General features: G+C 59.5%; 1 protein-coding gene across 2 annotated transcripts in view; it reads left to right on the top strand.

The window, feature by feature from the left end:
• Positions 1 to 6: 6 nt before the first annotated feature.
• The window catches only part of INSRR (insulin receptor related receptor), a 19,244-nt gene continuing 8,207 nt past the window's right edge, over positions 7 to 11,043 (top strand). The window contains exons 1-7 of one of the 2 annotated variants that reach the window (XM_025214358.1): positions 7 to 1,390; positions 5,026 to 5,580; positions 7,956 to 8,268; positions 8,538 to 8,680; positions 8,945 to 9,089; positions 10,063 to 10,277; positions 10,865 to 10,991. In XM_025214358.1, the coding sequence (XP_025070143.1) occupies positions 1,294 to 1,390; positions 5,026 to 5,580; positions 7,956 to 8,268; positions 8,538 to 8,680; positions 8,945 to 9,089; positions 10,063 to 10,277; positions 10,865 to 10,991 (1,595 nt within the window). In that variant the 5' untranslated portion in view covers positions 7 to 1,293. Of the gene's footprint in view, positions 1,391 to 3,254; positions 4,899 to 5,025; positions 5,581 to 7,955; positions 8,269 to 8,537; positions 8,681 to 8,944; positions 9,090 to 10,062; positions 10,278 to 10,864; positions 10,992 to 11,043 lie in introns of those variants that run through there. The other variant, XM_014524176.2, reaches the window with a different exon arrangement.

Genomic DNA, 11,043 nt, shown 5'->3' with positions numbered 1-11,043 from the left:
TTTCCCTGGTTGTCTCCTTGCAGCTGCGCACGGACCTGGCACTGGAGGGCCCTGCTCCATCACAAGGGTCTCTTTCTGCCCCCTTGTTTTCCCATCCTCCCTTCCCTTCTGCCCTGGGGCCACTGGGGGCCTGCAGGGGTGGCTGGACCTGCTGGGGACTTTCCGGTGGGGGGAAGCTGGCTGTGGAGATGTCCATGCTGCGACCCCCTGGCCTGGGGAGGCATCGATGTGGCTCTGGGGGGCAGACGGAGCCACCGAAGCAACTGCAGTTTATTCCTGCAGCGGGTGCTCGATCAGTAGCTGCCCCCAGCCCCTGGGAGGGGGTCCCAGGAGGGATCCTAGAACTGAACTGGTGGTGTCGGAGGACGTGACATGAGTGTCTGGGGGCAGCTGGGGAGGGGGCGCGTGTGCATGCAGGAAGTGTGGGCTATGGTTCAAGGTCACCATTGCTGCCCAGGATCCCCTGGGATCTGGGTCCAGTGCATGGGGCTGGTGAGACACTCCATGGCCTCAGCTCCCAGACACTTGGGGTTCAGCCTTGGCCTGGGAGCCCTGGTCTGCTCTTTTCATGTGCAAGATGATTGAGCAAAGAAGCTGCCCCCGCCCCCCTGCCCAGTGTGTTGCAATGGAAAAAAGCCCCTGGACTTCCAGCAGCCGCTTCACCACCATTGTGGCCATGTCTTGTCTCTGCACCAGCCAGCAGCCCCGCTGCCTGGCATCCTCCCTGGAGCAAGGAGGGGGAAACCGAGGTATGGAGGCTGGCAGGGGCGAGGTTGCAGGGTAGGGAGAACCCAGGTGTCCTGATCATCCCCCCTGCTTCCACGTCCCTCTACCCCAGCTACCCTGTGCCTGAGGGAGTTTCCCATGGCCGAGCTTGGAGGCCTGTCCCCAGGGCTGTGGCCTTGCCACTTCCCTTCCTGACTTGTTATTTCCCAAACAAGCCCCCCCCCCAGCTGTACCCAGCCCGGCTCAAGTTGTCAGGCTAAATATTTTGTGTGTAACATTTGCAAACACAAGTGCTGGGAGCCCAGCCCCAGCCTCTCGTGCCTGGCTCGCGCCTGGCACCCCCCCTGCCCACCCCCATCCAGAGCAGGTGGGAGCCCAGCCCTGGCTCCACCCCGCTGCATCTGGGGCTGGTGCGGGTAGCGCCTTCCCACGCTCAGGTGTGCTGGAGAGCCCGGGGGAACACACCTGCACGCCAGGACCAGGGGAGGGGGCAGCGAGGGACCCCCGTGCCCTGCCCAGGACGGGCGTCTGCGTTGCAGCCTCGAGCCGTGGGGGCGTCTGTGGGCCATGGGGACCACACAGCACCCCCGTGCTCTGCGTCTCTGGGGAGCCCTGCTGGTCCTCAGCCTCCTCCCACTGGCACCTGCTCAGGCCACCTCTGAAAGTAAGTCCCCCCCCGCCAGCTTGGGGTTGCAGCCTGGGGTCTCTGGATGGACAGATGGGGCTTAAGGGGGTCTCTCTGTGCAGCCCCTGGGTGAGGGAGGAGAGGGGAGATGTCCCTGGGATGCTGGAGGTGGCAAGGGCCGGAGATGTGGGTTCCCTTCCCCGCTCTTCTGGGTACCCTCGGGTTGCTCTCTGGGTCTCCGTTTCCCCTCCGGCCACTGAGGTCCTGGAGAAGGGGCTGCCTTGAGGTCGGGTACGTGCGGCACCAAGTGCACTGGGGGGCTCTGAAGCTCTGCCACCAGCACCCACCAGGACCTGGGGGAAGTCTCTTTGCTTCCCTGTGCCTCAGTTGCCTTGTCCCTGGTAGGGGGGCAATAGCTTCCTTTCCCTTGTCATTTAAGCCTGTTGGCTCTCGGGGGGGCTGTCTGTGCCTGGGGTCTGTGTGTGTGTGTGGGGTGGGGATTTGAACCTGGAGTCCAGATTATTTCTACCTGAGCTACACGGTGCCATGAGCCTGCAGCATCATGAGTTTTCCAGAACCCAAAGCTGTCTCCTCCCTACCTCCCCACCCCAATCTGCTCTCGTTCGCATGCAAATAGGCCTCAGGTAACGAAGCCCAGGCTGCTCCAGGACCTGGTGCCTGGGCCTGGCTGGATAATTCCCAGGGACCCCAACACCTTGCAGTGAAAGGAGATGAGATGGGTTGGGGGGCAGGGGGGAGATGCTGCAATTCACTGGCCCTTGGGCTGTGCTGGGAAGGATGCAATGGCAGCAGGGAGAGTGAGGTGGAGACAGATAAATAATTCAGGGGGGCAGGGAGCAGTGGAAAGAGATGGGAAAGCGGAAAATTGTAGCTAAGCAGAAGCAGGGGGGATGATGTCAACGGCACCGGGATCGAAGGCGGCCACGCAGCCAGGACCAAGCTGGTGGGGATCGGAGGAGAGAGCCAGGAGGGGTGTTTCAGGGTGCCAGGAAGATGGGCCAGCAACATGGATGAGTGTTTGCCATTGGGAGTCCCAGCGCTGCAGTTAGGGGCCTGGGTAGCCTTGCCTTCCCCGTGCCTCAGTTTCCCCATTGGGGTCATGAGAGCCGGGGGTGGCCCCACGAGTAGCCAGGCCCCCGGATCCACTCCAGAGTCAGGGCCGTGCAAACAAGAGCAGGATCTGACCCCTGATGGGGCTTAATGGACCCTGCAGGGGGATCGCGCGTTGGCTGCGGTGCATGGAGGAGGCCAGGCGCAGACCTAGCCCCGGGGCCGGCATGGTTAATGAGTGATGGCAGTAATCGCCCAGCCGCGGCCTGTTTGCTCCCAACAGCGCCGGGCGCTGGGAAAACGACCTGCTGTGGCAGGTGCTGCCATGGTGCCCACTGCTGTGGCTGGCGCTGTGCCCGAAAGGCAGGGACGGGGGCAGCAGGTACCACAACTACGGCAAAGGGGATCAGGTGATGCCATGCACCCCTGACTGGGTCCTGGGCTCTGCATCCCTACAGAGAGCCCAACTTGGGTGCCAGGGCAGCTGTGCCCACCCCGCTGCACCCCAGGGCCAAGCCAGGCTCAAGTGCAAGGGATCTTGGGGCTACAGGCATGTAGGAAGGTCTGGGGTGGTGCATGTAGCTTGCTCTAGGGGCTGGTGGGGATGGCATTTTCTTTAAAATAAAAAAAGAAATTCTTGTTCCAAGCCAAATCAAGTCCAAATCCTTGGGTCAGTCCAGAACCATAAGTGACCCTACAACCAACAAACATCCTCCACCCCCACCAGGGGCTTCAGATGTTTCCAAATCCTTTGCCAGGCATCCTATGTGCAGGCCCAAGCCTGGAGGCTTGGGGTTCAGATGCCCTCAAGTTTCGCCTGCCCTCAGCCATATGGCTGCAGGAGCAAGCTAGGGAACAGCCTCCCATTTCCATAAAGTGGGCTTTAAGCCCCAACATCTCGGTGAGTACTAAAACACACCAGAAGAACAGTTTTCCCTGGGAACGCTTAAGGAAAACTGCCTTCGTGGACCCAGATACATGGTGTTTCCCCTGCCAGGGGTGGCACCTGGGTCGGGGGCAGGATAGGGAAATGCAGAGGAAAATCTAGTTTCTTAGGCTGATGCCAGGTGAGCCCCCCTGAGCCCCCCACGCACCCCTAGAGAACTTGCTTCCTCCCCTCCCCTCCCAGGTGCATGGTACAACCGGGACCCCATGACCCCCGTCTGTCCCCACTGACCTCTCCCCGGTCCGTGCGGGGCTGGCAGAGCCCACCCCCAGCCTCAGCCTGCAGTATGTTTGGGCTCAAAGCCAAGTTCATCATGTTGATTCCTGGTGTTTACAGTAAATTCCCCTCTGGGTAAGAGGCTGCCCTGGGAGCTGGGCGCTGCAGGCAGCTCAGGCTGGGGGTTGCCCTGGGTGGGGTGTGGCCTGGTATCTCTTCTACCCCGTACCCACATGCATCAGGACCTAGCGCCCCAGCTCTGCCAGGGCTCGTCAGAGGAAAGAAAGTACCTTTAAAATTACCCCTCCTGGAGCTTTTGCAGCTAGTGAGGGCCCTGGAGGCTCAGCTATCCCATAGTGCAGTGCTCTGCGTGGCCCCTGGGCATGCAGTCCTGGCTGCTGTCTGTCCTGAGGCTAGCTGGGGAATGGCAGCATGATGTACCAGCATCTCTGCCAGCCTCCGCACCGGTCTGCACGCTGCATGGGTCAGCACCTGGCACGGAGCTGGATCCCACCGGGGTCCCCTAGCCCAGTGCGCTGGCCGGCAGAGCAGCAATGTACCCCAAAGACGAAAGCAAGGCGCATGTTTCCTTTCCACGCATGCCCACAGGGGCTGCAGTTTCGGGCAGGCTTTGCACTCCTGGGTCCTTGTGACATCGGTGTCTAAAACCCTGGGACAATGTGCCAAGGAAGCTGCCAGGAACACTCTGTTTTTGTGCACAGTGCCGGCTTCGCAAGCACGCCGATGTTGCGACACTGGCATGGCCGTGGGAGGCGATGAGAGTCCCTGTGTAAACAGAGGCCACATGAGCCGGACGGGGGCCAGGAAGTGCCAGCAGGGGCTGCCAGATGGGGTCTGGCAGTGTTGGGAGGCAGGGGTGCATGCAAGGCAGCTTTGGGGGTGATATCCAGGCTGTGGCTGGGAAGGGGTCCAGCGAAAGCTTTTCCATCCACAAAATGATGTTTTGGGGAGTCTTGGAGAGCTGATTTTTTTCAGTGTCAGATGCCCTGGTTATTGGCAGCTTCTGTCTTCTCCATGAAACAGCTTTGGGATGACCCTGGCAGGGTCCAATCCTAGGCTGTGTCTGACCCCCAGGGTGGCTGAGTAGCCCCTGGCCCTGGAGGCATTTGCCCTTTTAGCTTTCTAGTGCTGGAGGCTGCAAATGGGAGAAGACCATGGTCAGCTCTTGTTCACTTATGAAGAGCAGGTCTGATCCTGCCTCAAGCAGAGGTTGGACTAGATGTGACCCCGGGAGGTCCTTGCCAACCCCACAACTCTGTGACTTCTCTGCCTTGGTGTGAAACAGGAGACTGGGTGAGGTGGACCTGCGGTCTGACTCAGTCCCTGGCAATTCTTCTGTTCTGAGCTAAGGGACTTGGCCAAGGCTGCCCAGCTCATCAGTGGCAGGGTGTCCCAGGCCCTCACCCCCTGTTTCTCGCAGTCTGCAGCAGCATGGACATTCGGAACGACGCCTCACAGCTGCGGAAGCTGGAGAACTGCACCATCGTGGAGGGCAACCTGCAGATCCTGCTCATGTTCACCACGGGTGCCGAGGACTTCCGGGGCCTGAGCTTCCCTCGCCTGGTCATGGTCACCGAGTACCTGCTGCTTTTCCGCGTCTATGGGCTGGAGAGTCTGCGTGACCTCTTCCCCAACCTCTCAGTCATCCGCGGTACCAGCCTTTTCTTCAACTACGCCCTGGTCATCTTCGAGATGCCGCACCTGCGCGACATCGGCCTCCACAGCCTCACCCACGTGCTGCGTGGCTCCGTGCGCATTGAGCGCAACCAGGAGCTCTGCCACCTCTCCACCCTGGACTGGGGGCTGCTGCTGCCTGAGGCAGCCCTGGAGAACAACTACATTGTGGGGAACAAGCTGGCCGAGGAGTGTGCCGATGTCTGCCCTGGCATCCTGGACGTGGAGAAGCCCTGCGCCCAGACCAGTGTCCACGGGCAGCTGGACTATCGCTGCTGGACCTCCAGTTACTGCCAGAGGGGTGAGGAGCTGGGCACCGGGCGGGCATTGTAAGCTGAGCAGGGTGGGCCCAGGTGGGCATTGCAAGTTGAGCAAGGTTGACTGGGGAGGGGAGACCCGGGCGAAGGAGAGGGAAAGCACGGGGGCTGTAGAGAGGGGCTAAGGCTGTGTTTTCCCTTGGGGCGTGGCACTGTATCATGGGAAAACACAGCACCCCGAAGACAGGGGGGTGCGTTGCAGCCAGGGGAAATCCTAGCTTGGTTTTTAATGGTTGGAGACATTCCCTCGGGCATTTCTAACCCCACAATGGGGGCCAGAGAGGGTATTGAAGAGGGGATGGAGGGAGATCTGAGTCAGCGCAGTCTCTGTATTGCTTCCAGTCCTGCTGCTGTCGGAGACGGGCCTATTGGATGGGCCAAGGGGCTCTGTTGGAGACAGGATCCCAAGCTAGATGGACCATGGGTTTGACGCGCTCTGGTGCTGCTTATATTAAGCTTTTCTAAACCCTTTCCAATGGTTTAACAAGCCTGCAGAGGGGAGATGAGCCACCCCAGAGGTGGCTGCACTTCTGCAGCCATGCTGTTAGAAACAGGCCCAGCAAAGCGGGACTCATGGGTGAGGTGGTCTGAGGCGTGTACGTGCGTCACGGATCACGCGATTCTGCTATGTGCTGCCCGGGGCACCGTCGTGGACTGGCAGCTCTCCTGGGCTAGGGTGAGAAGTTGGGTGATGCCAAGGCCCTTTTCTGCCCAAAGGTTGGAGCAGCCCAGAATCAGGCCCTGTATCTGCACTCAGAATCAGGACCCCGACTGGGGTCTCTGGGCTCTGCCATAGTGCAGCCCAATACGTGAAGGCAATATCATTTAATGCTAATAAATGCAGCGTGCACTGGTACAGACCGCTACAAAGAAAAGCCCTGATTGACTATCAGCCTGTGGGGCTGTGGCATTGATTTTAGTGGGGCCAAGGTATCACCCAGTCCATCCCAAATAATAATTCAAGGGGGAATGTCCTTTCCAGCCGGGGGAAGGAGGGGATGCTGTGAGCCCAGTATAAATGTGCTTCTCTCCATACGGAAATACTTTCTAATGCTCTTAGTAGAGAATGGGGCTTTAAACTGGTCTAACTGAGTTTGCAATTGGGATTGTACTGAGGTGGTAAAGAAGCAGTTGGTTCCTGCACTGGGGGCGATGGAGCAAATCCAGTTAGACAAGTATGAAGCCCTGTCCTCTACCAGGGGTGTTAGAAAGTGTTTCCCTATGGAGAGAAGCATGTTTAAAACCCATGAGGGGCTCAGCCTTTCTGGCCACCTCTTCTGCTGTCCTGCCCCTCGTAGGGAGAAGAGGAACCTGCTAGTGCCCTCGGCCCTGTGCACCCGGAGAGGTTTAGTTTGGGCTCCAGAGGATCTATTCTTTGCAAGTGGCAAGTTTGTTTGCTATCATGTCGGGCACCCGGTGCCTGTGGAGACTGGGTACAGATGCAAAGAGGGAAAACCACTGGGGCAGGTGGAGGAGATGCTTGTGGGCTGGGCAGCTCTGAGGTCCAGAGCTGGCATCAGCGTGTTTCTACAAAAGATCATTATGGAGAGACAAAAAACCACAAAGAATATATTTATCTAGACAAAATCAAGACCGTATACAAGCGCCCAGAGACGGGAGCTACAAACTGTCCTAGGGACCCACGGGGTCACTGAGGCCTCTCCTCTCCTGGGCACGTCCCAGCAGGAGGTGACAATTCGACGTAACCATCGCCAAAAGGAGCTTAACGCAGAGAGAGAGGAGAGTGGGGGGGTCCCTGGGAGACAGCACATGTGTGTGCACTGTGTGTTTGTGTGTGTGTGGGGGGGTGCAGAGGTACAGCCTTGGGGTGCCCTGAGGTCTGGGTTCCTCCATCCCAGCCCTGTCTGGGTTTCTCTCCCAGCCCCCTGGAGAGGCAGCAGAGGCTGGGGCCAAGGCTCCCTGCAGCTGGCGGGTGTAATCAGACCCGTTGTGTATCCGCCAGGGCCCTGCTGCCGTGTTTGCCCAGCGGAGGGGTAAATACAGCCCGGGTTGCAGCTGGTTTTCTGTAAACAGACAGCCTGCCATGGGGTATACACTGTCAACACAGATCCTTATCAGCTGCCGCCTCCATATACACACAGGGCAATCCCTCCATCCCTGCCTCCCCTCCCTCTATCCATCCCTCCACACCTGCCCTTCCTACCCTGCTCTCTCTTTCTCCCCTTTCCCATCCCTCAGATCCCTGCCGTTTCAGGACACAGACCCCCACAATCTTCCAGGCTGGGAGTGCAGCAAAGCTCTTGTTTCAGGCTCTCAGCAGACTCAGGCAGCAGGTCACTGGGGAGAGCAAAGAGGCTGAGCTCTTAGGGATTAATTCTTGCTCTCTTGTTGCCTCTAGTGTGCCCGTGCGGGGCCGGCGGGGCCTGCACCGTGGCTGGGGAGTGCTGCCATGAGGAGTGCCTGGGGGGCTGCAGCCGGGCGCGGGACAGCGGGGCCTGCGTGGCCTGCCGCCACTTCCGCTTCCAGGGACGCTGCCTGCCCGCCTGCCCGGCCCGCACCTACCAGTACGAGGGCTGGCGCTGTGTGACGGCTGAGTACTGCGCCAGCCTGCGCAAGGTCTCCGAGAACCCGCGTGACGCCTCCAAGTTCGTGATCCACCAGCACCAGTGCCTCTCCGAGTGCCCGCCTGGCTACAGCCGCAACGAGAGCAGGTCAGCACCCACCAAACACCACCCCCATACATCTAACCCCAGAGCCAAATCCAGATTCCCCCCCTCCACCAAATCCAGACGCTTCCTGCTGCACCCTGGGGGGTTACATCCAGGGCCCCTCCCAGCCCCTAGGCTCCAAGCATCTCTGCAGGGAATTAGGGCATGGATCTGGTGCCCCATGCCGGCCCTGTGCCCTGCACCCCTGGCTGGGGCAGGGGAGTCCAGTGGAGTCTGTGTCTGTGACTCCCTACCCTCGCCTTCCCCCGCAGCATCTTCTGCCACAGGTGCGAGGGGCTGTGCCCCAAGGAGTGCAAGGTGGGCACCAAGACCATCGACTCCACGCGGGCGGCACAGGAGCTGGCAGGCTGCACCCTCCTTGAGGGCAGCCTCATCCTCAACATCCGCCGGGGCTGTGAGTGCTCCCTGCCCCCTGCCCTGCTCTCTGCCACCACCCCACACTGCACCCCATCCCCCCATGTCTCCAGCCTGCCAGGGTTGGAAGGGGTGGCAGGGGGGTGGTGAGGGGAAGCTGAGTCTTGCCCCTCAGCAGTGATGCCCGTGGGTGGACAAGTTCGCTGAGTCTCAGCATGCTTGGGATGAGGGTGGGATGGAACCCAGGAGTCCTGCCCCCCTCCCCTGCACCCCCCTGATGGGCTCTTGCCTCCTCCGTGCCCAGACAACCTGGCCTCCGAGCTGCAGAGCAGCCTGGGGCTCATCGAGACCATCACGGGCTTCCTGAAGATCAAGCACTCCTTCGCCCTCGTCTCCTTGTCCTTCTTCAAGAACCTCAAGCTCATCCGCGGGGACTCCATGGTGGATGGGTGAGAGGCCCCCTCCTCCCCCTCCCCAGCTGGTTGGGGGCTGCAGGGCTCTGGTGGGGTTGGTGCCTTCCTCTAAGCATCAGGCCTGTTGGGTGGGAGAGCACAGCTGTGCCCGGGGCCCAGGGATCTGCTCCTGGGCAGGGGTAGCAGGGAGGGGGTGGGAGGCTGCAGGAGAGGGTGCCCTGGTGTGGGTGTGCAAGACACTGGGACACGTGCCATCTGTATGCGCATGTGTGAAAGGGTTTTGTGTGCAAATGTGTGGGGGTGACCACCCACATCTCTGCCTCCGTATGTGAGCACACTGCAAGGTGTGTGTGTTGTCTGTGTGTATGCATTACTTGTGTGCGTGCATATGTGCACGCTGCTAGGGTGTGTGTATGGTATGATTGTCCCTTTTGTATGCATTGGCGTGTATGTGTATATGAATATGTGTGCTTCTATGTGTGGATGCATGCTGAGTGCAGTGTGTGTGTGAGTATACAAGTGTGTGTGCTTCTGCGCGTGTGCCTGGGTATGAGTACACTGTGTGTGTGTGCAAGTGGGTGTGCTTCTGTGTGTGTGCATGTTGTCTGTGTGAGTGCACTGTATGTATATACAATTGTGTGTGCTTTTCTGTGTGTGCGCATGTGCCTGGGTACGTGCGGTCTGTGTGAGTACACTGCGTGTGTGTACAAATGTGTGCACTTCTGTGTCTGTGTATACATGTGCCTGGGTGCATGCTGTGCATGCAGTGTGCATTTGCTTCTGTGTACGTGAATGCTCCACGCATGTGAATGCACTGTGTGCACATGTGTGCATGTTCCTGCATGCCTGGGTGCATGATACTGGTATGAGTGCACTCTGTGTGTGTGAGCACACTGTGTGTGCATGCTCTGTTGCACAAATGTTTGTGCTTCTGTGGATACTCTTGTGCGTGTGAGACCTGCTCCCTGGGGACCCCATCTGATCCTGCCCCCCCTCCCCCCGGCTGCAGGAATTACACCCTGTACGTGCTGGACAACCAGAACCTGCAGCAGTTGTGGGACTGGGGCCACCACATGCTCTCCATCCCCGTGGGCAAGATGTACTTCGCCTTCAACCCCAAGCTCTGCCTGGCCGAGATCTACCGCATGGAGGAGGTCACAGGCACTAAGGGTCGGCAGAACAAGGCTGAGATCAACCCCCGCACCAATGGGGACCGCGCCAGCTGTGAGTGCCCCTGCCCTTACCCAGCTGGGATGGGGGGTTGACATCCAGTGCCCTCCTGCCATGGTCCTTTCCATCCCTTCTGCCATCAGCACCACCAGTGCCCACCCCCTGCACACACACTTGTACACACACAGTACACTCACACAGACAGCATGCACCCATGCACACACACAGAAGCACCCACACTTGTACATACCCACAGCACACTCACACAGGCAGCATGTACCCATGCACACGCATACACACACAGTGCATTCATACAGACAGCATGCACCCAGGCATACACACACAAGCCTGCACACTTGTACACCCACACCCACACACACAGTGCACTCAGACAGCATGCACCCACACCCACCCATACACAAGCACATACCTGTGTCTACACACACACACCAATGCATGCAAAAGGGACAATAATACTGCCCCACTCTGGTAGGTCCAGGGAGGTCTCCCCCTACCATTCTGACCTGGGTGGTAGATGCAGCGAGCTGGGTAAGTCTCAGGGCAGCCCAGGGCTGGGGGGGGAAGGTAGATCTCCATGCTCATGGTCGCCAACCCTGAGCTGCCTGCCTCTATCGTCGTAGGCAAGACCCAGCGGCTGCGCTTCGTCTCCAACATCACTGAGTCCGACCGCATCTTCCTGCAGTGGGAGCGGTACCGCCCCCCTGAGTACCGCGACCTGCTCAGCTTCATCGTCTACTACAAGGAGTCGTGAGTGCCCAGGACCCGGGAAAGAAACCCCCTCCCCAAGGCTGCAGCCCCC

Source organism: Alligator sinensis, unplaced genomic scaffold, assembly GCF_000455745.1.
Source record: "Alligator sinensis unplaced genomic scaffold, ASM45574v1 scaffold811_1, whole genome shotgun sequence".
NCBI classification, from domain to species: Eukaryota; Metazoa; Chordata; order Crocodylia; family Alligatoridae; genus Alligator; species Alligator sinensis.
This window is presented reverse-complemented; position numbering and strand designations above follow the sequence as displayed.